General features: G+C 44.0%; 1 protein-coding gene across 2 annotated transcripts in view; it reads left to right on the top strand.

The window, feature by feature from the left end:
• Positions 1–27,870, top strand: part of LOC102301371 (solute carrier family 45 member 3) — a 44,013-nt gene that overhangs the window by 3,934 nt on the left and 12,209 nt on the right. For both annotated transcript variants that reach the window (XR_006055050.1, XM_005935774.3), the window contains exons 2-4: positions 17,695–18,057; positions 24,303–24,493; positions 24,612–25,275. Coding sequence is in view for 1 of the 2 variants with exons in the window: in XM_005935774.3 (XP_005935836.1) it covers positions 17,910–18,057; positions 24,303–24,493; positions 24,612–25,275 (1,003 nt within the window). In the remaining variant the exon portion in view is untranslated. The remainder of the gene's footprint in view (positions 1–17,694; positions 18,058–24,302; positions 24,494–24,611; positions 25,276–27,870) is intronic.

Raw genomic sequence — 27,870 nt, 5'->3', positions numbered from 1 at the left:
GTGCTGGAATGCACATCGTTAGGCCCCCGTAACCACTAACAGCAGGGAAAAGGCTGAATATTAAGGAACCTGTCTGATTCCTGCATCTCTCACTGACAGGAAGCAGAGGAGCTCAGAAGTGTTTCCCAGCTCTCTGCAGGCACCGGGGTCAAAGTCCAAACTGCTTCCCTGTAATGGTGCTCCCCAGCGAGCCGGGCCAGAAAGAAAGACCGCATACAGACTACCTTAATGGGCCCGAGTTACAGAAAAGATGGCGGCTTTCCCTCCAGCTAGGAATGTCACCTTTGTGACATGGTTATCATTCAGCCCGTTCACTGTGTTTCACATTACTGCCGCTTCCTCTGGGATGTTGCTGGGAACGTTTTTGCAGCCACCTTTGTTTTATCGTCCTCTTCTTTTGGCCGCTCCCTTCGGGGGTCACCACAGCGACTCCATCTCATCCTTCTCTGTCGCACCAACACTGCGTATCCTCTTTCACTACATGCGTGAGTTTTCTTCGTGGTCTTCCTCATTTCCCGTTGCCTGGCAGCTCCATGTTCAACACGTCCTGTGACAAACATTTAAATTCAACTTAAGGAACCTTAAGGAGTGTAGCCGGATTGACTTGATTTGAGAAGGTGAAGACATATTTAATTCAAGCATCTAGGTTATCGATGCTCTTTTAATATCTTGTCTGATTAAAGGAAGGAGTATTCCCTGTCTTCTCTCCGGGCTGGCATGGAATCGCTCCATGCCGGAGTGTGTGGGTGCACTGGCACTGGTTCAGTTCTCTAGTGGCTTGCTTGGCCAAATGCTTTTCTCTTTAATCCTAATTTGCTGCTCAGTATTTTTGTCATTCAGATTCACTGTGAAATATGCCAACTGTATGGCTTTTTTTAGTGAATTATGGAAACCTAATTGTGGCTCTCGCTTTGTATATGGCAGGCAAAGCACAATTCTCCTGATGCCTCCCTTTCCTGAGATGTTGTGAAACATTAGATAAAATTTAAGCCCTTTTTTTGTCCTCTCATAATGTCATTATATTGACTGCTGGACAGTTTTTGTGCCTCCTGCGATTTTTCACCACAAACTGCCTGTCATGTCTAAGCTGTTTCTGTTACTCCAGTCCCCTCTCAGGCCTCTGTGTTAATCTGATGGGGCCATCTCATTTCTGGGACACTGGTCCTATTTCCTAGTGGGAGTCTTAGTGAGATTTCCTTTTTGTCTCGGATCCTGTTGATTGATAGGAATGATCATTATGTTAAAGTAATGTTACTCATCCTTTGTCAGCTGAACAGGAAACGCAACAACGTAGCGCTAACCACCCTTTTAACCTTTGTGCGTGCATGTTTGTGGACGGAACATTTTCATGTAATATTAATGTAAAAGTCTTGCATTGTGTGTCTGCATGTCAAAGCTGGGTCTCATGTTCCTGCTTGCAGATGTGAAATTAAGTCTTGTTAGGAAATGAAGGAATTCTGTGCACTGACTCTCTGGAGTTTTAACTCGAGCCTGTAATGTGACGTTATGAATTTGTGTTGCATGTTGGAAGTTCCAGCTTCGTTCTATCGCGTTGAACTTTACGTTGGCCTGTAGTGGTATCTAATAATAATGTGTGTAATGTGTGTGGGGTTAGCTGAGGTGCGACACTGTGGGGTGCAGATGTACAGATGAGTTAAGACAGACCAGTGTGTGCACAGTCGTGATCCCCCTCATTAAACACAAATCGGTGCACTTGGAAGCTTGACGAATGTTTTTATTATTTTTTTCCTTTGCTAATCTACTGAATGAGTCATTGCTTATATTGTCAGAGTCAGGTAATAATGGGAGTTGGGAGCATGAGTGCACTAATCAGACAAAAGGACTCAGACGTGAAAGCCTGCTTCAAATCTTCTGCCATTAAGGTTAAAAAAAAAAAATCCCTGGTTCCTGTCCGAGGAATCGTAGTACATCTGCACGACGCTGCTTTAAACGGCTTCATGTTATATCACATGTTGAAATGCACGTTTGTGCTCCGCTATAGATTCTTTCACCTTCTGCATTTATCATTTAAACTCATGTTCACTGAGCTGGTGGTCGTTTGTCTGAACACAACTTTCTTTAATTATATCACAAAGGTACCAAGTCTAATAAATAAATACTGTAGTGATGTAAATGGGCTGGTTCTTATCCAGTCGTTAAGTCTGACGTCACTAGCCGTGTCTGGGCCTAAACTCCGCTGCAGGTCCATATATCAAACGATCACTATGGCATTACTGAGAGTTAAAAACTGTCTAAAGTCTTTCATCTTGTAATAAAATGATCAGCGTTCTGCTCTACCAGGTGTAACAATTGAGTTTAACATCCAGGCATCCATGAAAACGGAATTTATGACATTTAACGGAGTTAGAAGTTAGCAGGGAGTTAGCTCGCTAGCTTCTATCTAAATACAATATAGCATGTCCTGACTGCGGGGTTTTGGAAACAAATTCAAACGTACAGCTCTGCTATCACTTCCAGCATAAATGAAGACAGAAAACTAAACAGCAGTGACGTTTGTAGGGTTACTGAAGTTGGGCTAGCTGGTATATAATGATGTGCTACGTGACCGCTAGCGACACAGCTATGTTAGCATAATATAAACAAGCTAACTTTTTTTCCACTGGATAAAAGTTAACGTGAGTGTTCTCGGTGGTCAGGAACAAATGTAATCGCATGGCAGGATGCTGTAAAAGGACCAAACTTCAGCCAGGAGAACAACTGAGATAATCCATCCACAATACGAGGTTAGTCATTCATATACTGCTGCATGGGCTGGGCTGTAGTTACATCCTAAGGTTTTAAAAACTGAGCTTAAATAAATGATTAGCGGTAATAAAAGCCGAGGGAGGTCAACAGTGATCACTGACTGTTTTAGGAGCTTTTTGAGATTAAATAGAAGAAAATAAAAAAAGGATTCGTCACATTACCACTTAACGACCGGATATAGTGCTTTTCTACTCTGTTGAGCACTCAAAGGGCTTTACACAACTTGTACATTCAGCCAAGCACTTTTTTCTACTCTTATTAAAGTGCTTCCTAACTAACATCCACACTCCGATAGATGCAACATGGGGCTAGTATCTGCAGACTGGGATCGAACCACCAACCTTCCTGTTAGTAGCTCAGGTGGTAGACCTGCCACCCTGTGTCATGTGAGTCGGAGAGAAACCACGATTTAATGAAACGTCTTCACTGAGGAGTCCACGAATGTCTTCACGTGGCAGTACCATTAAGAATAGGATTCCCCAACTCGTTGGTGCAATTGACCTCGGCCCCAATGAAACTACCTGAACCCCCCAACACACCCAGTCCAGGTGAATGTCACTGATATTGACACCCACCCGGTCTGTTTGTCATTTCTTTCTAATGCCTCCTCTGCCAGCTTAATTTCATTTTCTGACTTGACTGAGTTCTGCCCACGTGGCGTGAGCGAGGCTGCATGGCATTGAAGGCAAAACAGCCTCAGGTCTAGCTCTCATGAAATAGGCGAACAAACGCTTAACAATCACTTTTCATGATTCCCATTAACAAGAATCACAGCTATGACAGTTTATGGCTGCTGAACCGCAGACACAATCTAAATCGGACCCTGGAGCAGGGATAACACAGCCTCCTTAGACATTTTTCCCATGGTGATAAGGGCTTGGCCAGATGTTCGTGATACTTACTCGCACTCTGCAAAGCAGGAGCCCTGGCGAGTGTGTGTGTGTGTGATGGCGGGTCTATATGGAGCACGTCTAGTAAGGCGTTTAGTGTGCCAAATTATGAATGAGCCTGCTGCCTCCTGATAATTTCTGACTTAAACTTCCAGGAAACTCCGTTCCACGGAGACACTGAAAGGCTTCCTACTTGATTTTGTCCGTCTTTGAAGTTGGGCCCTGTGAACGGGGAAAACGGCGTATTATAAGACACCACAGTGTTCTCTTTCATGTAGCGAGCTGAAGGGGATGCTATTGAGTGTTTGAGGGAGACCTTTGATATGTGAGATGCTCTGTGCCTTATGAAAAGAGCCAGCTTATGATTTGAGTCAGCGTGCATGTGAGTGCTTTGATGCCTGTTTTCTCGCCACACCAGTGTTTTTGTCAGAAACGTCCACCCTTGTTGATACACAATGTCCTGTTTGTGAGCTCGTTTCATAATGAGCGTCCCGACTGAACTTTGGAGGGCACGATTAGAACGAAGGCAGGAAAGATTTCGCCTGATTGCATGTTTCTTTTGTTAGCAGGGATATTTTTCTTGTCGAGTCGACGCCGGACATTTCTTTTTCTTTTTTCCTCCCCAGAATATATGAAGTCGCCTCTCGCTCTTTAGTCATCATTTAAGGTTTGGAAAGTAAATAGCGATGCTATAAAAGCCTGCCTTTTGTGTAATTATGTTTTTATGCTGCTCTTTTATGTTTGCACAGAAAAGGCTATGTGATTACAGTTTTACGGCACAGTGCTTCCTGACTACGGCTCCATGTTTATTAAAAATGATTTAAACACTGTGTGTGCGCACAGGATTAATCGTATGTGGAGAGTGACTGTTTGTCTGTGGGTGCAGAGCTGCAGAGACGAGGGACTTTGCCCTTCTCATCTATCTTTACCATCTGGTTTGTGCAGCATTTGACTGAGGCGTTAATCATTACGCCCTGGGGCCACTGCTGCTCTTACAACAGCTGGAAAAGGGAGATGGACCTGTTGGTGTCCATCTGTCCTTTTGTCTGTCAGTCCTCGGTGGACTGCTGCATTAACTGTATCCCCGCAGCTGTAGGTTCATGACCTTGGCGTTCCTCGCAAAACTACCACAAAGTTTTTGAAAAAGCTGGAAGGAGCTTCCTGGTGCTCTTTCTCTCAGCCCACGACTTCCTGCAAGTCCGTCGCCGACTCCATCCCAGCATTTAAGTATCTGGACTTGCCTTTTATTTATTTTTTTTTTTTTGTTGACTGTTAAAAAAACAATTGCACACTACAGAAACAGTTAATGCTTCCTTCCTTCTGCATCCTTTGCTTGCGTGCATCTTTAGCCACTAAAACAAGAAATGCATGTGTAATGGTTCAAAGCAACATCTAAATAAGGGTTTTTGTCCAATAGCTGGACTATAGATACTAGTCATTCTAAAAAGTACAACCTGGAAGACTGCTTCACGTGCTGTACGTGTTCAAGAACAAAAATAAATGAATGCAAAGATGACACTTTGTTTTTAAGGAAAGATGGTGAAGGAGGAGAACCTGAAAACTTGCAGTTTTCCAGCTTTTGAGTCTATAAGTATAATTTCACTAACACCACTGTTGCTACACTTTTGCACTGGCGTGCTTTAAGTACTCTTTTTGCAGCCTGGTTGAAATTCCTCTCTTGAATTTAGACTCGTGTGAAGCCTCTCCATCCAAACGCTGCTGTGTTTCTGTCCTTTTACAAAACTAAGCCTAACTATGAATGATCTCTGTCGCTCTCACCCTGCACCAGTACTGTGTCCCATTCTCTGCTCTAACTTTGTGCCCACAGTAAGGCATGTCCTCAGATGAACTGATAAATAGTACAATAAATAACAAAGCAATAATCCTCATCCTTGGACGTACTTCCTTCCAAGCTCACAGCACATCCCAGAGCAGTGACCAGCTGCAGACGGTGGATTTAGTTCGACCCTGGGACGAGAGAATCGAGGCAGCTGAATGACATCTAGAGCAGCAGCAGCTTGACCAGACTGCCCTTAAGTAAACAGGGAGAGGGAAGGACTGGGTCCAGCTGGTTAGCGCCGACTGATTCTCTGATAGCAAATCGATTTTGATGTAAGAAAAAACGTAATTGCAGAATATGAACTGAATTCTGGATCTTCCTGCTCGTTTCGGTCGTGCAGTTTGTGGCAGTCTCAGGGTCGTTTTCGATGGTGGATTTATTAAGATGCATTTTTCTATGGATGAATCGCCACTTTATTAAATACAGTGTATAAAGTTGAGATCTGTTTGGCTCCATCGCTACTCTGCTGCTTTTCTGTTCTGTCTGTTCACACAGTAAGCAAAGTCTTTACCACTGTTGTTTTTGGCTGTTACTTATTTAAAAACTTTCTAATTGTTACACACTCACTCTGATTTCTTTGAAATTAAATCCATGTTTAAAAGAGCATCATTAAATCTTTCAGTTTTCCTTCTTGCATGAAAATGTGTCTTTTTTTTTTTTTTTTAACTTGAAAAAACCTGAAAAATAAATTTTTGGCTCTCATGTCATGAAATTCTCCAGCAAGGAAACCTTTTTCCTTTGGGTGTCACGTCTCTTCTCAGATGCAGGAACTGACATGAGTAATTGTTCTTTTGCGATATGCGATTGGCCTTTTAATGGTATCCAACATTATAATGTAAATGTTGCCATGCGTGGCAGCTGGGACATTCTGTGGAAATGAAACACCGGTGGGAGCTTTGAGAAACTACACAGATCTGGACCAGCTATGCTGTCTTAGCTTTGGCGATGTTAGCCGTCTAGTGTTCTTAGACGGGAGCAGTGCTTATCCTGAAGACTCTACACGTTAAAAGCCACCGCGCATTTATGGACGCTCTGTGGTTAAACATCAGCATCGCGTCTTTACTTAAAGGTTAATTTGCTGTGCGACCACACAGTGACTGATCGATCCCTCCCATCCCATCCTTTGTGTGATGTATAATGTGGGTGACATTTAGGCTTTGTTGGGTACCTGCTGCTACACGCCAAGAGCGGTGGCCCTCCAGATCTATTTCTGAAACAATGTTTTGGGCGCCGTGTGTCATAGCTCATTATGGCCACTTTGGGTTTGACTGGCACAGGAGGAAGCTGGGTTTGTGGAAAAGGCTACTGTGGAATTAAATCCTTCTTGGTCAGCTCGGAGCGCTCGTGCATTTTTAGCCAAAGCTGCAGATAAATGTAAAAAACTTTGTTAACGATTCGAGCAGAACAGCAAAGGGAGGGAAAAACCGTTAGAGATATGCAAAGTTTGCTTTATCATCTTGTGGAGCGATAAATTCATTTGTTTAAAGAAAAAAGTGTCCGGTATGTTTGGACCTGGGTTGGAAGCCTTTCTCCCTCTCTGTGTTTTGCAGCATTTTCTCTGGTGTTTTTCATTCCCGGTTAATTATTACACCACTTGGATGGTGTGCTTTCAGCCCATGCGTGTTTGCACTTTGGGTGGGTAATTGCAGAGTAATGATGGTCTACGTTTAGCAGCTATTTTAAAGAAAGGACACTGTTGGTGTGCATTGTGAGGAGTTCTAAATATATCTGAACCAAGAGGACAAAATATTTTGTTTAAGTTGGGACAGAAGCTGAGTAAGTGAGGTCAGGCCTCTTTCCAAAATGGGATTTCCAGAATTGTCTTAATTCCAGGGAAGCCGGTCCTGTTGCAGAGGGAAGTGCTGCCAGCAGCCATTCTCCTGCACTCTGCTCTATTGATCAGGCTCTGCGCTCCAAAAATGAAGATTCCTTAAAGTCGCTTGGAGTCTAGTGACATTACTGTTTTAAAAGCTTTGCTGTGGAGGGCTGGTCTTGGCTTGCAGGCGTTTGGTACAGACATGGCAACTGGCCGGGTGGTCGCCTGATCATGTGTTTCCCTGAAAATGTGCACTTTGTGTGTGTTTGTCTACTCAAATAGGCTTTTGCTGAGCTGGTGAAGCAAGAAATATTAACGAAATCAAATCCACAGACAAGTAGTCATGCAGGGGTATGAGCTCAGCTAAGACTGGGCTGGTTGAAAGGTGGTAATAAGAGAGGGTGGGAGAGCTGCCCCCTGACCTGATAGGCGGCTGAACATGATACTGGGTCAGGGGGTATAATACTCAACTTTTAGGGAGTGGTTATAGACGGTGAGAGAGAAGAGCTGGGGGAGTGGCTTCATTGTGGGGCTGTTAGATGATATCAATTCATTCTTTGTTTCCTAAATGCCTCTTTTGCTGTGCGTCTCTGTTAACACTACATCTCAGGTTTTAGTTTTTGTCTGAGAAGCAATTTGGGGACAAACCCAAGCAGACAAAGACCAGCAGGATTCCTCAAGTGCTTTGGGATTTTCCAAATTCCCACCTTATAGACTGAGACACAGAAAAGTGGAAGGGTGGGAGAGATGCAAAGGAGGTGGGCTAAATAAGAGCGGCGGGAACAGGAGACATGGGAAGAGGCAGGATAAATAAGTCCCACTCTTGCTAGAAGCAGGTGGTTGGAAGCATCAGTACAGATCAGCTTTGTGAGTCACAAGTGTTGATCAGACAAAGCCTGCAAATAGCTTTTAAAGTAGGTTAGATGATGGATTTTCAGCAATACACGTCTACAGCTGGACCTTTTTAGGTTTTTCTCCTTTCACTGGGGAGTAAAATTTTGCCTAATTGCTACTCTTTTATGGCTCATCGTGCTATTTTGCTATTACTGCCCTTTTTCGTGCATTGTTACCTGGCCTTTCCCGGCCAGGTGGCAGCGAACACATCTTTGGGGCTTCTAGTGAGTAATATTGGTGCTTTCACCTCTGAATGACAGCTGGATTTGTAGATGCTGTTAATAGCCTGGCTGAATGTGCTGTGTCCATGTTAGTCTGTGAAGTGAAACTGTAGCTACTGTTTGGCTAATGGTAGCTCTGCTGCACTGTAACTGAAGTTATGCTGTTGACTGAAGGTCTCGGTGACCTTTTATGATTTTTGAAGAACATTCTTTTATTAAAATATATATTATGTGCAGCAAAGGGCGCAGAGTTACTTAAATGTCAAACGTTTCAAAAGTGCGTATCCTTTGAAGTTACTTCTGAACAACAGGATCTTTGCCCTCATGTAAAATTAAGAAGAAAGAGATTTGACTTGCTACATGAAACTTTGACTTCAGCTGCATCGTCTGCAGATCCACAGTTTGGTTCCTGTTTGTTTTCACTTTGACTTGTTGGTATGAAGGATGCCGTTGTTCAGCGGGAGGTGTTTTGCACTCAGGAATCTTCTTCTGTCAGTGACGCTGGAACTCAACATATCAAGTTTGTGGGGTGTTTGTTTTGTTTTGTGTAACCACAGGCAGCCGTGGTGCCATCTATAAATGTCATCCCTCCAACACCTTTTGCACTCATGTAGCCACATGTCATCCCACTCCCACTTCTCCTCTTCACTGTGGGAATTCTCCAGTCACTGGGATTTTCCTGGCTAAGTTCAGATGGAACACGGCAGACCCCATCTGAGCTTTACAAATGATCTGTGTCATCACACTTCCAGTTCTTCAGCAAACTGTAATCTGGACGTTTTCTGCATGCGGGTTTAATGTTACACAATCATGTATTTTCACAGAAACTGATTCTCACTGATGACCTCTGTGCCAAATCCGAGGACGTCGCTTGTCTGTTTTTTTCAGAGTTAAATTGTGCAAGAAGTGCGCTGTCTGTGTTGACATCTTCAGGAAGATAGCTGGCTCTGACTAATGGCGCTACAGCTTGTTCTATAACTGATAACTAGTGATCACTGCTGCAAAGGTTTCCACTCATTTTTAAGCAGATGAGCATTGTGTCTGTAACCTTCTGCATCTTTATCGTTTGCTTTCTTTTGTTGGTTTTTCTTGTGGCACGTTTCAAAAAGTGACAAAGCTCTTGTTTTCAGTGGTCATTTTACCACGATATTCAGCAGCTGGCTAATACACAGGTGCATTTCTATTTTATTTTTTCATCCATAATTACAGGCTTTCCATTTTGACTTTTAAATTTACCTTTATATTTGTCAATTAAAAAAAATCAAATATTTGCATGTAGGTTAAAGTGTTCATACATGACATTAAAATTGTAATTAAACTTTAAACCAACTTTAAACCAAGTTGTAAACACTGGTCACTAATGCAGTGGAAAAGCTGGAATAAAGTGTGGATGTAAAAATCAAGATGAAATCAAGATGTTTGTAAATAATCTCTTTGTTTACACGATGCATCGCGGTCGAACGGGAAAAACCCAAATTGGCTAATTACCTGTTAATGAAACCTAATTACAGCATGACAACAGTATTAACTGAATGTAAACACACCTGATCAAGATTAAATGACAACACATTAGCGTTTGGATAGACTCCGGTCATCACAATAGCTTTTCTGACTGTAATGGCTTTGAGAGGAGACGTTATCAGCCACAGGAGGCGTCACAGCTGGACGCTCACGCACTTCTTTGTTTGGCTGTTTCTGTGAGCCGCTGAGATAACGGTCACCTCCCCGAAGCATAGCTGGTCTCCTCCTCTGGACACAGGCACAGCCTTCACCCCCAGCCTCTGACTGACACACACACACACACACACACACACACACACACACACACACACACACACACAATGAAGGGCATTAAGACCTGATGCAGATGTTCTGTTTAAGTGGGTGAGTGTGTGTGTGATTGAGCAACGTCCCTTTAGTGTGTTTCAGCTGGGTGGCTGTGCTGCCCTTCCATCGAAGCACTTGTTTGTTGTTTTAGTTTGTGTTTGGTGGTTATCCTGGGTGGGGGTACGCTTCAGGGTTTGGTGGGAAACTGTACCCCGGTCTGCTGCCTACCCTTCAGTTTGCGTTTAAAGTTGCGGTACACCACTGAAGACCAGACAGGTAAAGTTTTGTTGTTTTTTTTAGCATTTTAGGCTGGGAGTTGCACATAGTAAACCAGTGGCACCAAACTTCCCATATGGAAAAGATCTATATAAATCTTATAAAGTTTGTGTCTGTCTTGTATGAAACTTGTATGAAAAGCATACAAGAGTGAAAACACATATAAGATCCCTTGAAAAATTATATAATGAAACTTGTATGTTTTGTATACTTCCTAAAGAAAAATATGAAAGTAATGTGAAAGTGGCCACTTTCACGAGTAAATCATGTTTTTACTATTTCTTTTCCATATGGGTTGGCAAGAGGTTTGAGACCATCCATTAATTATGGTCTGTAGCTGAGGCAGGTAGGTCGTTTTTAAGTTGGCATATTGTGTACACTGTGTGTGCGTCTAATGTCAGTGTTGATGGATGCTAATGACATCCTCATGAGGTGAGTGTTTTGTGCTGTGACCTTTAGTGTTGTGGGGAATATGGCTACTTTTGTTGGATCACTTGTGAGTGTTGTTGGCCAGGTGATGGCAATAACACTGAGGGGTGCTGAGCCACCCTTGACGTGGTCGTCGTGTGGCCATAGCTCTCCATTTGTGGGTGGTCACTGGTCACTAGTATGTTTTCTTTACTGAACCTTGTGGATTAAAGTAACTTGTTGTGGTATAGGGCCACTCGTATGGGACCATTTGTGTGGTGGAGAGAACAGATCACTTGGTTGTGATTATTTGTTGCTACTTTTGGTTTTGTGTTGTAGCAGGTCAGGTAATCATTTTGGGTTTGACTGTTGTGAGGCAACTTCAAATCCTCATGCAGGGGCATCCATGCTTAAAGATGCCAACTATAATGTGAACACTGTGCTTCTGTTAGCTTTTACTTTTATTTCAGGTTTGTGGGTCAAGGACCTGAAGGCTTCAGAGGGGCTTTTAATAAATTTAGCGGTCCTAGAGGAACCCTTTTGAGGGAGGAGGTGTTACGTCTCTGCAGCCCCTAATCTCCTCAATGTTTTCAGCTGGTGCTAATTGGCCACACCTAGTCAGGTGTGGATAAAAGCATACCTGAGGCAAGCTTCCAGGGAGCTCACTTGTCTTTGCCTTGGTGGTAGCAGCCATTTTAGCCAACCTGGTTTTCCATTCTAAGATAAAACCCATACTCTGATATTCGTATCCTTTTTTTATGTTGCGGCTTTGAGCCGGGTCGTAACAGTGTGTTTGTGAGACCTCACTCTAGCTGTGTGAATCATCTTTGGCCTCAGTGTGGTGAGCACTGGTGCTCTCCTCCACTCTTTCCATGGTTGGATCTTACTGGTGTGAAGATGCGTTCCTGTGCTGGGAGGGAACGAGTCCTAAAAAGAATTCATAGTGACGACATATTTTGTTCCTAGCAGAAGAAATTAGTCTCTTATTAAAATAAATCTTGAAGGAAAACCTACAGCGTTGTTCTCTCACGAGCTATGAACCGTCTGCTCGTCATCCTTTCAGTCTAGACTCTGAGTCATTGTCCTAATTATGTGGAGATTTGAACGGAAATAATTTTATTTTTACCCTCTAGAAATGAGACTCGGTTGGCTTTCCAGCTGAAATATAAGCTGCATGTCCCGTACTCACATTTTCTCACCAAACCAGCATTTTAAAATAATGGTGATTGACTGTAATTTTCACTCAGGCTGCACAAAACTGGGGGGGTTATTTGCACCAAAGCTTTGCAGTTGTTCCTTTTTTAAAATTTTAAAATTGCATAAAAAGAAGAGGTTGGTCACAGGATTTGCAGGGAAATGAGGGTCAGAGTTGGGAACTCTAAACTTAGACCTAGCTAATACTGGGTTGGTCCTCCTTTGCCTCTTAGTTGTTCACAGCTAGACTGTTGTTTAACAAATGCAGCCGCGTGGCATCACTAAATTTGCAGCCAGCTAAGAATAAACTTGCTTGAGAATAAACTTTATTCCACTGCTGTCGAGTTCTTATTTTCTGAGGTGCGACTGCAGGAGGAAGACTGGGCTGAATGGAAAATGTCACCGACGCATCTGTTGCTACACAGCAAACGGCTCACAGACTGCACATAGTCTGGAGCAAGTGCCGAGTGTGGGCTCGCTGTCAAACTGTTGGATTGCAGCTTAAAATTCGAATGAACTGACTGTTCATTAATTTATAGGTTTACAATCTCATTTACTGCAGATGCTTGAGCCTGAGGTGGTACGGACATGTGATTCGAAGCGATGAGAGCTCTGTAGCAAAAACGGATATGAGGATCGACCCAGAAGGACGCCGGCCTCGAGGCAGACTGAAGAAACGGTGGATGGACAAAATCAAGGAAGACATTAAGACCGTCAATGCATCGCCTGAGGACGCCTCAGACAGAACCAAATGTAGAAACCTTTGCCGAAGAGCGGACCCTGCACCAGCGGGAACAACGCCAGGATGAAGAAGAGTCTCATTTACCCCCTGGAGACAATTTAATAATGTATGCTTATGCACATGCTGAGGGAAGATGCAGACGTGGACGGTTGGAGAGGACTGAATGAGCGGTCGCTCCCTCGTACTCACCTGTGACGCATGTGCAGCCGGTTCGTCGTAACATAAAGCTCATACATGCACGTCACCAAATCCATAAATGGCACGCAGATGTCCGCACGGACCCTTGCACTCACTGTGTGGCCATGAGCTTTACGTGTCTCTGACCCTAGCGGACCTGTGAAAGGCTTTGGTTTCGCGTGCTGAGTGTTGAAGTCACGCAAATCAGGAAGCCAAAGCAGCTCAAATGCCAGTTAATGTGCAAAGCAGCAAAACCATCTGAACTGACGTGTAAAGAAGAGATTGAAGCATTTGTTTAGTAAAAGTATGTTGGTTTTTTTACTTGATCTTGGTGCACGTTTTGAATTCCTAAACGGGGATGGTAATCCAATAATTTGGGTCTAATTTGGCCTCTTGATACTTGTTCCTGTAGAGATCCCATGTCTGATGGGAGCCCACCTCGAGGACCTTCCAGGTGTAACCTGTTTGTTTCCTTTTCACCTGCTATTTTTCTACAGTGCTCCTCTCTAAGCAGCTTCCAGGACCAAGTAAAGGTCCAGCTTAACTTTGTCTTGTTTTACAGAGAGAGCCATAGAAAAAGGTTTGCTGGCCAAACAAGCGGTCTGCATAAAGACTGGTCTTGCTTGTCTCTCAGTGCGGACGATTGGGTCCATTAATGTCCAGGAACCGGAGAGGCAGAGCAGCTATAGTGCTGCAGCCATTCAGCGTGAGCCAAGCAGCCAACCAGAGCCTCCTGCTGTTTCTGCAGCCACGGCCTCCGCTGTGTTTTTGGCTGTGATGTCATCTCAAAACAATTCCTTCCGCTCTTCTTACAAACCTTGATATCTGCTGCGAGACCCTCCGCTCGTACCCAAACATGCTTCCTGTATCTTACAGTCTATAAGAATCCTGCATCAAAACATTTAGTCTGGAGTTAATACCTCCCTCTATTAAATTACTCTCCCTGGCACAATGTATACAAAGGCTGTTTTGTATTCTAAGAATACCACTCGGAGTCATTAGGGCTGATTTTTGTGAGTTGGGAGGGGGCGAGGCTGAATAGGAATTGGTAATGGAGCAAAAGGAGAGCTGACAACAGTAAACCAGCCTCCATCTCCTCGCCGTCACCTGTCTGGCTCCGGTTGTGTTATTTGTCAGGTGAGCAGCAGGAAAGTCATTTGTCTAACAGCCTAAGCGTGCCTTTGTGTCTCCGAGGCTACGTGAAGATGAAGGTCATGACTGGAATGCATTGTAGAGTCAGGTGTCATTAAGTAAGCTGTGTGTGTGTGTGTGTGTGTGTGTGTGTGTGTGTGTCCCCCCTCTCCCTAACATGCAGACTTGAGTGCTTGAAAGCTCCGTTCTGCTTTAAAACGGCACCACAAACGCTTTGTTAGCTGTAGAGCTACAATTTACAATAAGCTGACCCTATTTTTTATATTTGACTTTAACCTCCTAAGACCTGAACTCTTCCACAGCAGCATTTTTAATTTCTCTTTGATATTTGGGCAGATTGGGACCTAACGAATGTAAAAAAAAAGAATTACCAGATATATATATTTTACCTTATTTTTGTTTCTAAGAAAAATGAGAGCCACATATGAGGATATTCGTTTAAAATTTCAATAGAACAGTAGCAGCATAATGTCCTCGTAAGTGGATATCAGGCCCTTATAGAGCAAAATCAAGTATTTTGGTCTAAATAACCCAAAATGGGATGTCCACATAGGTGGACGCCAGGTCCTAGGAGGTTAAGGAGCATGAATGAATGTCATTCTGCACTGCTGTCTTGCAGTCCTTCTTTAGTGTGACACAGTTTCATTTCCAAAACACTGTAATCTGACGCACATTTGGGAAAGTGTGTCCAGACGAGCTGCGATTTCTCACGTAAACAAAGCAGATTTCTGTACTCTTGCCACTTTTTCAGTCTAACAGAGTCAGATGGGGCTGCGGTGGAAGGCGTTCACACCGAGAACCATAAAGATGTCAGAAGGTTCCTCTTAGAAAGATAAAGCTGACCTCAGAGGAAGGATGAGGAAGAAATACACACACACACACACACACACACACACACACACACACACACACACACACACACACACACACACAGAATGTTGGTAGGGGGTTGTAGTGGCCAGACAGGCCCAGGGGCAAAGGCTGATCCCCTGATGAGTGTCTTTCAGTGCGTCCAGGCTGGGTGGGAATGAGATCTGACTGGTGTGAAATGGACCTCTCCCCCTGTGACCCGGGCGCCTGATCGGCCCGGCCTGCTAACACTGTTGCATTGTCCTTCAGATTCTCAGAGAGCCTCTATATCAAAAGTGTCATAATGACAAAGATGGGAATGTATGAATGCCTGAGGAAGTCTTGCAGTGGTGTTGATAGCATTCAGTTAATGTCCCTGATTTGTAATGACGAGAAAGGCATCAGAGATTTTAAATGGACCTCTTAGCTAACACCTTATACTATTCAAAAGCCACTGGTGGGGAAAATGGCTTGGCCACTATTTTATGTCTTTATCAGCTGTTTTGTTGTTTGTTTGTTTTTTAAAGAGGTTTTTTGGGGTTTTTCCCACCCAGCAAAGTGGAAAGTCCTTGAAATACCGACTGAACCCATCTGTGCTTAACCAAGTCTCGTCTGAGATGATCACATCCATTTTGTTTGCTGGGCGTGAACAGATGGGCAGCATTGGCAGATAAATGTCACCCTAAATGCAAATATAGCGCCTTGTTGTTTTTGTGGTTGTGGCTGTTCTGACCGTTCGTGCTCTGCCCCTCTGCTTTAACAGAACACACCGTCTCATTGGTGGATGATGACGACAGTGTTTCTCTTGGTTGTGTTTTTGTTTATTTTCTGCTCCAGGAAGCAGTGCGATCTGCACATGGATGTTCATGGATGGCAGTTTTCTATTTACAGGACTTTCATCAATCTGCCTCTTCTGCTGTTTCCAGATATTTCACTTTATGTAAGATTCTGCTTTTGGTTTTCAGACTTAGTTCAAAACACTGAGACTGGTCGCCTTATCGGCATGTTCGGGTGAATGATTGGAGCACTTTCAGGTATATGGAGTGAATACATGCTGTTTGATTGGGAAAGTGAGAGTTTCACGAGGCTGTTATGATTTGACTAGAATTAAACAACTTTTAAAAACATGTTGGAGAACGTATGCTTCGACGTGTGTTTGGGTCATCTGTCAACGTGATCAATAAGGATACAGTTGTTGTTGTTCTTTTGAACCTAAAAGCACCAACTTGACCAAACTGTCGATGACGGTGTTGTCAGTCTGCCTCTATCTGGCATCACATTGGATCCTGTAGTAGTGTCTGGCATGCTGAGCCCATATACCGGGGTTGGGGAACTCCAGGCCTCGATGGCCAGTGTCCTCCAGGTTTTAGACCTGTCCTTGATCCAACACAGCTGATTTAAATGGGTAAATTAGCTCCTTGACATGTCTTCAAGTTCTCCAGAGGCCTGGTAATGAACTAAACATCTGATTCAGGTGTGTTGACCCAGAGTGAGATCTAAAACCTGCGGGACACCGGCCCTCGAGGCCTGGAGTTGGACACCCCTGCCATATACAGTCAGAGCATTATCATTCCCAACGCGTAACATACTGATGATTTGCCCCGCCCCTGGGCGTCACATGCTAATGCGAAAGGTGCTATTCCAAGTCCTTATGAAACGCTCTGGGTTGTCAGTTGAATCCAACAGAAAGCCGCTCGTGGCGCTAAGGCACGCTCAAGCAGAGACTCCAGCTGTCCATTCGCTTAAGCTTAACGCTACTACATCGTGTTTTCCAAAGTGATTCAGGATCAGGACGTGAACAGATTTAACATACATGATGATTTGTTAGGTTGATTTTCATGTCACATGTAAAACACATGTATAGGTTCATTCTGACCCGTCTCACGCCTCAGAACGCGTAACGTGCCGACGATTTGTCTCAGTCGTCGGTATGTTAGGTGATGGGATGACGTGTTGTATACGTTACAGGTGACTCGACTGATCATCTTGCCTGATCCTTTCTGCCCAGCAAAGATCTTTTATTGCTCATTGAGTTCAACAATAATCTGCTGAATATGTGACTAAAGCTCCAATCAGAGCTTAATAATGCAATAATGCCAGTGTAGGCTCCGGGAGGTGTGGGTGCTAATACTGGTGCTCCTGTCAAATGTCGTGGTGAGGGATAGTAAGAAAAGAGAAATTCAACTTTTCCAAAAGCTAATGGTTCATTTTTTTTTTCTACATCTCTGGCATATTTTAAAACGAGGCGGAAAAAAGCGAGCAAGGAAAACAGCAGAGAGTAATTTGCATAGCAAATGGTTTGCCACGTTGCTCCAGCTGACTCATCTGCTTTCTCTGTTGTTGTTCGTGCTGCCCTGAAGCTGTTGGTGAAGAGCTCAGAGAATCCATCATTGCTTTTTGACTTTTGCTGCCATTTCCGTGTCTTTGGAACATATAATGCAACTTGTGTGAGGTTGTGTTCTGTTACAAGGATGCTGATAATCCCCTGTGTAACCTGAAGCCACTGACATCTGTGGCTTTTACAGGTGTCATCCTGTGAATAATCAGTTTTGCTCAGGTTTTATTTCAGCTTTTAAACTGGTAATTTCTGCACGATGGTCATGATGTGGCTGTGCACTGAAAGCTTTTCTTTTGCTCTTCAGATCCAGAATGCTGAGAAGAGGATGAATCCTCCAGGTCATCTGAGACATCAAAGTGTCTTTGCTGCTGTCCCTTTGCGACAGTCCTCGGGTCCGACCGGGGCACCATCTGCTTCCCCTCATCCCCCCCCTTGTCCCTATCCAGATCCTTCCCCCCTTCCCTGCCCCCAGTAGTGACCATCCCAGAGGGAAGGAAAGGCGACCCAGCCTCTGTAAATATGCCTGGATGGAGGTCTCATTGGCGTCTCGTTCTCCTGAACTCCCTGACCTGTGGCCTGGAGATCTGTGTGGCAGCTGGGATCACATACGTTCCTCCACTGCTGCTGGAGGCTGGAGTAGAAGAGCGGTACATGACCATGGTGCTAGGTAAGCTAATTACTAGGCCTTTTCGGCACCTCGCGGTGTGGGTGTTTGCATGCACTTAAGCCTCACTCTCGTACACGTATTCATGCTCTCTCGTCGTTTCATCTCTTTCTGTTAAACATGAAAGGCAAAGGTGGGACCGCCCACCCTGCAGGTGTCAGCTGCGTGTCCTGTCTATCTCCTCGATGGCTGGCTCAATGACGATATGTATTTTAAATAATAGTTTCATGGTATAATTGATACGTTAGACGGGAGAGCTGGGAACCAGAGTGACTAATAATGAGCATTTCCTGTTTCCGAGTGTCTTTGACAAAAAAACCCAAACAAACACACAAAAAAAACAGACCAGTATAAAACATCGGTTTTTGCCTTGAGCTAGGCCTGGCTGGTTGGCAAGGACCGAATAGGAGACTGTGCTCGAGTCCAGCGGTCCAACCTTTTTAGCGCCATGGACCGGTTCAATGTCCGACAATATTTTCATGGACCGGCCTTTAAGGTGCGGCGGATAAATAATACAAAATAAAATTATACGACCAAAACAAAAACTGTGGTATGTTGTAAATATAATAATAAAGGCGAATTCACTGTGTAACTTTATTAGCAGCGATAAAAACCCTGAAAACCATAACTTTCACAGCCTGGTACCAAACGACGAGCCTGTACCGGTCCGTGGCCCGGGGGTTGGGGACCGCTGGTCTAGTCTACTAACTCTGAATGACACATTATCTCCAATAATAATATGATATATAGTATATAATTTGTATAATAATACCTGGGTGTTTCGGCCCAGATATACTGTAAGGAAACACTGATCAGCGATTCTGTGACACTTCATGCGTTGCAAACTAATAAACATAATTTTTGTGCATCTGCAGGAAGATCAAAAGGACAAAAAGCAGGGTTTTTGTGAATTTCGTAGGTTTTGCTGTAGTGTAAAGCTATCGGCATTCATTTTTGCAGAAGCACTGTATATGTGATCCAGCGGCAGCTAAATTTGTGTGTCACAGTGGGGGGTGTAGCATGGGAGTGCGAGTACGCGTCGGGGCAGCCATCTTCCATTTAGGTCATAAAAACATAATTGAGGTCTTTATGGAGGTAAGTGGTCAACTCACCTGTTTTGTCAGTGTGGCAATCAGGCAGCAGGGAGGAGAACTGTGGGAGGAAGAGCCACGTCCTCCAGACACACAGAGCTGCTTCATTCAGTGTTTGGAGCCACTGTAATGTGAACATATTAACCCAACTTTGTTGCTTACATGAAAATACAGTAACGAGTTACAAGTAATGCGTTACTGTAATCCAATTACTTTTTTCAAGTAACGAGTAAAGTAAGGGATTACTATTGCAAAAAAGGTAATTAGATTACTGTTACTTTCCCGTAGAACGCTGCGTTACTGCGTTACTAAAACCGTGATTTTTTTTTTGCGAGAATGTCTCATGACAGTGACGTAAGCGAGTGCGACGTTCGTGACAACAGCTGTGTGCAGATCAACAATGGATCACTATATGGAGTGCAGAGAGAGTATGAGCGTGCAGCGTTTAAAGCGTGGAAGTACTGACCTTACTTTGAGTTTGATTCCATAAAAAGTGACAAAAACATTGAGTGTCCGTTTGCGTGGGAAGAAAGCAAGCACCGAGTGCGCTACCAGGGGAATGAGAAACTCCCAGATCTTCCACTGACCGCGGCACACCTGCACCACGGCAAACTCCGCCTCCCCACTCCTGCTTTACAGGTGAAAATAGAGCAACAGGACCGCTGAGTCTTTGATTTTATTTATTTTCTGCTGTGTTTTACTTGCATCTATTTGAAAGAGTGAGTGTAAACACAAAAAATATTTTATTTTATGTGCTGGAATGTGCAGAAAATAGGTTTAAATGTTAAACTAAATTTACTTCACAGTCAGAGAATGTTGCATATAATTAAATTTTTGCTTGATGCATAAAGTTAAAAGATTAAAACTAATAAAACAAGTTTAAAAAAGACTTTTCCATTTGATTACATTTTGTATGATGGATTATGTAGAAAATAGAATTGGGTTTAAAGATCTATCGCTTTATCACCTATTCAGGTTGTAAATCGTGTTTTTAAAAAGTAACTAATTACTTTTGAAAATAAGTAATTAGTAAAGGAATGGGATTACTTATTTTCAAAAGTAATCCGTAATTAGTTACTGATTACTTTTTTCAAGTAACTTGACGAACACTGCAATTCACTAAAGCATAATTGGCTTTGCCTCTGGTGCTGTATGTATTTGAGGCTTATTTGCTCACGCCGGTGTGTAAGGACCTTCCCACCACAGGTTTCCAAAATGCCCACTGGACCTGCAAAATGTATAAATGGAGAGCAGGAATTTCCCCACCGGGACTGATTTCATTGAAAGTAATTAATAGGTTGTCACGAGTGTAGGGTTCGATGATCTTATTGCCTATAACCGATACCGTTTCTGGTGTGAGGCGTGATGGCGACTGCTCAGTAGTGCAGAGTGGTAGACAAAAGGCCTTTTCTCCAAACCCGCAGTTTCTTCAGCTCACACTCATTTGGAAATCAAACTAATAAACAGTGATGACATGCTTGCGTTTCCCCTTTGATGATGACGGTAATGGATGTAACCGCTCTTCACACAAACGCGTTCTTTCCAAAAGGGTGCAGAGGTGTTTCAGCTGTGTTGGGTGAATGTCAAGATGCTATTATTAAGTTATAATGAGGCAAATTACATTTAATGTGGATCTATTATTAACGATAATTTGATTTGAAGCATTCTCTTATTCTTGGAACACGAGCTACAAGTTCACCTTGATTGGCAGCCGGTTGGTAATCAGTCCCTGAGATCGTTAGCACTACCCTTTGAGGAGTTCTTCAAATGAATACATTTATTCACAGGTCTGAGGCTGCGTCCACACCAGCCCGGATAGATTTGACAACTGTGTTTATGTCTGAAAACGCTCCACACTAGCATTTTCAGTCGTTTTCAGAGTTGTGCGTCCACATTGAAAAGGCCGAAAACGCTGACGTTCCAGTGCTGTGCATGCGTGAAACACAAGAAGATTCTACCTGCCTCATTTCTGTCTGCCGCTTATTTACTTTCCGGCTCTTTGAAACGTCGCGGCAGAATGTCGAGGAAAAGCACCGAGTTTGTTAAATGGATGCACAATGAGGTGGAGTCGTTGCTGCGAGTAACACAAAAGTACAAAGTTGCAAAAGCGAGTGAGAGTTAAAGAATTTGAAGAAAAGCTCTCTGGAGCGCGTGCAGACTGATATTCAACTCAAACAAAACAACTGCTGTATAATGCCCTCCACTATCTTAGTTTAATTGGTCACATGACTGCATCACATGACTAACATGCCTCATCGTTTGATAGTCTCTGTTTTTGCTGTCCACACTGCAACCGTTTTCAAATGTATGCATTTTCAAAATGCTGCGTTTTCCTTGAGCGAAAACGCCGTCTCAGCGTGGACGGGAGGCTAAAACGGAGAGAAAACGATGCGTTTTCAAATGCAAACGCATTAGTGTGGACGTAGCCTGAATCGTTGGAAGCTTCAGCCAAAGGTGGTGAAGCTGAAATGGACCAAATCCCCTGCGTTACTACATCCCAAAGGATACTCTATTGGATTGGCATCTGATGGCTGTGGAGGCCATTGGAGTGCAGTGAACTCGTTGTCGTGTTTAAGAAACCAGTTTGAGATGTCTGAGCTTTGCGGGATGCTGCTTCATCCTGCTGGAAGCCATCAGAGGATGTAGTCGGTGTAGACAGGGTCACCAGCAATACTCAGACCATTACACCAACGGCACTGTTGATACAAGGCTCCATGTATCTGTGCTTTAATGTTGTTGACGCCAAATTCAGGCAGAAGTCAATACAACCGGGCAACATTTTCCCAATCTTCTGTTGTCCAGTTTTGGTGATTTGAACTTCAGCGGGTTGCCTGCATACCATGTTGACCATCTGTATATGCCTAAATACTACGAGTTGCTGCCATGGCATTGGCTATTTGGATATTTGCATTAATATGCCGGTTCGGTGACTGCGCTTACAGGGAAGGCCCACTTTAGTTGAAATTGTTCGACATGTGGACTACGAACTAAAAACGAGTTCATGACCTTTAGTCTGCAACAGCGTTTCGGTGGGTGGTACGTGACAAAGTAACATCCCCACTGAGGAAAAGGAGACGATCACTGTTATTCACTTTACCTGTCTGATTGGACTGTTAGCATTTGTACTGTGTGCTAATATGAATAGTTGCTTTATCCTGTAAGTGCAAATGGCATTCCCGTGGTCCTCACTGCAGGCGTCTGTTTGAGACGTTGCCTTGTGACTGTACTGATGATAGATATAATTCCACCGTAACAAAAGGCTCAGAGTGCACAACAGAAATGGCCATTCAGCTGTATAAAACAATATCCCCTCCTACTCTTGCACTTCTCTAACAGCTGCTTGTGATATGAAGAAAAATGATTTCATTGTAGCGTTGCTCTCAAACACGCTGCACTGTAAGCCAATCTGGAAATGGCTTTCAACCTAATTCCTATATGCTTGTATTATAATGGAGTGCTGGGATGTTATTTGAATGAAGATGGATATCGTGTCTTGGGAGGCTTATAGCTAATTTCCCCAAGCAGCAGTGTCAAGTTCTCCGATGGCTGCTGTCTGCTGTATCTAATAGCCATTTGTGGTTGCTTCATCCAACAGTAATTACTTTCTTTCTCTAGTTTCTCTTACTGGGGCAGAGAGCGTTCTGCTTTTTAGCATTTAATCGTAAGTACGTTTAGTTGAGCACATGTGACGCTTTTTTATTCATTGTATTGGCTATTTTTCATAGAACACATGCGTGTTTCTAAACTGGAGCTTGCATTGTGTTTAGGAGAGGTAAGAGTGAGTGGGGAATGTGTGATGCAGTGACACTTCCAGCTGTAGATGATAAGGATTGTTTTGAGGGGCCTCCACAGCTGCAGAGGGAGAAATGTGATCGAGGGTAGACTCGCTGGCAGCAGCGTATTTGTTCTACCTGTCTCCATTTCCCAGTTTAAGTGGCTCCTTTCAGTTCATGCTTTTAAGAATTCTCTTCATGTTTCACTTTCTTGTCAAACTGCAGAAAGAGTGCAAATTGATCTTGCTTGTGTGTCCATGTTGTACTACTTGTTGAACGTTAGTCTCTTTGGAGACAAAGGTGCCACCGTTGGTAAGAAACTCACAGGCCGACTTCAGAGCCATTAGAGTCAGACGAACTTGGGAAAAGTGTTCCCACGTTTGGGGCTCTGTCGTTTAACACAGCATCCACTTTCCAAGTCTGAGGCTCCTTTCTGAGAGCCTGTCTGCATTTCTCAGTGGGCGATGGCCTTTACGTTGGGGATGGGCTTAATGGGGACCAAGTCAACACCGATAATCAGACTTGAAACGAGCGTAAACTTAGACGCTATCTGCAACCAGCCTCTATGTGCAGGGCACAGATCCACCAGAGCTCAGGCTTTCTGCAGAAACTGGAACTTGCGGTTAAGCTGGATCAGTTTGGAGGAACGAGAGCGATGACCTGTTTCTTTGGTGGTAGAATTGATCTTTTCGGGTCTTTCTGACCTTAAGTTTCTTCCCCATATTTGCTGCTTTACTTTTACGCCGGACTCTAACACACACGTGTCACGTTAGAGGTGCTGCAGAACAGCGTTCATGATTAACAGGCTTCTGTGTATTTTTATTTTTCGTGCGTTCTGTAAAAACTTAAATGAAGGACAGCGTGGCCACTGGGCACGCACGAATTCCTTTTGATGAGAAATGATGTAAGAGTACTTCACGGGGCACCTTCTTAAATGTCAAAATCTAGCCCCGAGATCTCATCACATTAGATCTTGTGTGGACCAGCGTCTCATGGTGTGTTCTAATTAGCCAGACCCAGCCACGTGTGAAGGATGACTGCTACCTTCAGGCAGCGAGCCATCTGTAGGAACCGTCACCTCAGCAGTCATTAATGATGGCAGAGACGCATGCAGTTCACCCCTGAGGTCGATAACAAAGAATCGAAGGCAACCAGTAAAAATCAGGCTCCACTCGACCAGTTCTAGTATCTTTTAACCATACTGGTGTTTGTGGCAAAGACATGTTTGAGTTGATAGGGATTGGTTTTGATTTTTCCGCCACATCGACATCTGTGAATACATGTTTTCCCCAACATTGTCTGTGTTTCTTTATGCTTTGTCTTTGCATCTTATGGTTTGTTAGTATGATCTCTGACTTCTGTGTTTGCCTGGTTGTACCTGCAGGCATCGGGCCAGTGCTTGGCCTGTTGTTCATCCCCCTGATCGGCTCAGCCAGTGACCAGTGCAACAGCAGTTACGGCAGGAGGCGACCTTTCATCTGGCTGTTGTCGATGGGAGTCCTTCTGGCGCTTTTCATTATTCCTCACGCTGACGTCCTGGCAGCCCGCGTTGCTTGGGGTGGCCACACGCTCCAGGTGTGTGAAATGTTTGTTTGAATTTGAGTTTTTCAGACAAAGGGTAAATTCTTCCCGAGAGTTTATTCGTTTGAAGACTGTGTCCTCCATATAACCTTGCGTTTCCTCTGTGTTCCAGGTGGGCTTCCTGATCCTTGGTGTTGGGCTCCTTGACTTCTGTGGACAAGTTTGCTTCACACCGCTGGAGGCTCTGCTGTCAGATTTGTATCGGGATGAGGAGGATTGCAGCCAAGCCTTTGCCATGTTCTCCTTCATGGTGAGCTTGGGAGGCTGTGTGGGTTATTTGCTACCTGCGCTGGACTGGAGTCACGGCCTCCTCTCTGTCTACTTGGGAGGCCAAGCAGAGTGCCTCTTTTCCCTCCTCATCCTCATCTTCATCTCCAGTGTGCTAATCACCATGAAGGTGTCCGAGGAACCCTCTTGTGCCAACAGCGGCGCGGGAGAGTCGGGATCTCTACTGGAGCCGGGGACCAGTGTGATGGAGGCCGGCCGGTGTGGCGTGCCACGCACGTGCTGCTACCTGCTGAAGTGCAAGCTGAGGCTCCTCAAGTCTGGACCCCTGATGTGCTTACTGAGGACATGCTGGTCCATGACGCCGGCCATTTACAGGAGCTACTGCCACGTTCCACGGGTGATGAGGCAGCTGTGCGTGGCTCAGCTCTGCAGCTGGATGGCTGTCATGTCTTTTATGCTTTTCTACACAGACTTTGTGGGTGAAGGCCTTTACGAGGGCGTGCCCAGTGCATTACCAGGGAGTGTGTCCAAACAAAGATATGATGAAGGTCAGATTCCTCTTTTTACATTACGTGCATATGATGTAAGATTTGTCTTGCATCTTTATAAATGTGTTTGTAGCTCTAGACAGTATGGCATTGCCAAAAAAAAAAGTCTTAAATGCACAAATAGCTGATTACCGGTGCTCGTTGTGCTAATCGGATGCAGGACGTGTCCTCCTTTTTTTGTCATCGTGGCACACAGCTGACCTGGAATCCCGTGTATCTGTTATCATGCATCCGTTTCTGGTCTGTCTCAGGGTATCTGATATAGACAGAAACGATGGCTCAGACTAACACACCGATACAACACTGCAGATAGGATTGTGAGCGTTTTGTGAAGTTTTACCTTTTTTTTTTTTTTTTTTTTTTTTTAAAAGCATGTCAAGTAAATCCACTTCAAAATTTCAGGTATTGTGCTCCACTCCTGCTTAGGGCTGTGCGATATGCCAAAATATATCGGATGACAATATAAAAAAATGTATCGTTTCATAATACAGTCTCGCTTTTATTTCTTGCTGTCGTAAAACGCCATTTACTGCAATATTTCTTCATTGTTTTAGATGACTGTTTGCAACAGTCACCACAGAAAGACCAGCCAAAGCACATCGACAAGCTCGTTTCTAAACGAGGGGCTGCGCTGTGCAGAAAACTGCAAATTACGCAGCAAATGGCTCGATGAATGGCTGTGGAGAACAGCCTGGTCCCACCAAAGAAATCTGGGTGTAGGAATGGTTTCCTGCTGGGGACAGGACAAATGAGATGGATCAACTGAAACTGCCTCTTCTTGGCTCCATGGGGAGATTTCTTAGTTACCTCCTCGTCATTTACTTCACAAACCAACAACTGACGGTGTACAGACTTCTGACAGTCCTGGAATGTAATTTGGTGGATTCATCCAGCCAGAAAAATGTATACCCTGCGTTTGACCTCCACCCTGCGTTTGACCTCCACCCTGCCCCCCCTGTTTACCTACTTGGTTGAGTAAAGTAGGTCAAAGCGGCCATTATCTATTTAAAATAACTTGAAAGTACATGTTCACATACTTTTTGGCAGGTTCCCAATAAATATCAAATAAATATTTAAGAGTTCTCGCACAAGTTTTTGCTTCTAAATATGTAAGTGTTTTCTTAAAGTACAACATTTTATCTGAAGCACAAATATGCTCAGAAAAATGAGCATTATGACCTTAAAGAAAATATAATTTACTCTAAACCAGTAAGAAATCACCTGTTCACTACAGGTAGCTAAACCTGTCTAGCTGTCCTTCCTACACCGCTACCATATATACTATAAATGTATCCTTAAATCTGGGGATCCCCCCCCCCTTTACCTTTTGCCCTCTCTCATTTGACATTTTTATCCATCCATCCACATTCTTTTCATACTGCTCTTTGTCCGCCTCTTTCATTCTTTACTTTGTTTACTTTCTAATTTTCTTCTGTTCCTAGTCCCGGTGCTTGCTGCACCATGAGGAATGTCACACTCAAAAAGCATTAATGTCAAGGAATCGGCACACAAAGAGCGTGTTCATTCAAGTCAACTAGACGGCCAAAGCACACATAGCTGAGGTCTGAGTTTCATTTGTTTAATCCGAAATGCAGCGACTGTTATTACGCCACATCCTTCTGTCTGCAGATGTTCCTCCGGATGACGGTGATCTGTGTTGATTACAGTTGCATGGCCCCCTTTTTTTCTTAAGAGTAACCACTGTGCATTATCTGTAACATCTGTACCACAGAAAGTTGTCTTTGCACAGTACAGCTGATTCAGCTGTACTGTGCAAAGACAACTTTGCACAGGTCGCATCAGAGCATCAGGCCGTATAGTGTGAGACCTGCATCGTGACCTATGAACTTCTAACCCCTGCGATTTAATTGTACAGTTTGAGCAGGAGCGGAATAACGCGACTGAAAAAAATCGCAGTGTTTGCCCAGCTTAATGCAGACTGTTTAAACTAAACAAGCTGCTGTTTCACATATTAAACCCTGTCAGCCGCAGTATTGCCTCTGTTTTAAAAGTTAAAGCAGTAGAGACGAGCTGTTTGCATGTGCGTGGAACTCTAGCGTCATTAACCAGGCTAGCTGTTAGCTTACAGCTCACGCTAGCTAACCAGCGAGCAGTTAAAAGGACAGCCGAAGCTGCACAAAACACCCACAAACTTATCTCACTACAACGTAGTGCCGAAAACATGACTCGCAGCTCGACACAGCTACTGTAACATAAGACTAACATCCAGCTAACCACAGCTAAAAGATATTTAGAGAAAACTTACTCAGGTTACACGAGCGGAGTTGTTGCACGCTGAAAAGTTGGTTTGTTTTGGCTCTCACTGAAGACACTGCAGACACAGCTGTTCTTTTGTGCTGCTTTTAAGCGAAACATCCTTTGTATGTGAGGCCAAGGCTGTTCATCCTCTTCAGCTCTAGCGTAGACGACTGGCTCTGCCATGTTTTCATGTTTCTTCTTTACGTGTGTCGCTACTTTGAAACGCTTGGGCCGCTCTGCCCGCCACAGTTTCAAACTGGTCATGTGACTGCATGGCCACATCTGATTGGTAAAAAAGTTACCGGAAACTCCACTGGCGGCATGTTATCTAATGTG

This window comes from Haplochromis burtoni, unplaced genomic scaffold, assembly GCF_018398535.1.
Source record: "Haplochromis burtoni strain Fernald_Lab_line unplaced genomic scaffold, NCSU_Asbu1 Contig_201, whole genome shotgun sequence".
Taxonomy (NCBI): Eukaryota; Metazoa; Chordata; class Actinopteri; order Cichliformes; family Cichlidae; genus Haplochromis; species Haplochromis burtoni.
This window is presented reverse-complemented; position numbering and strand designations above follow the sequence as displayed.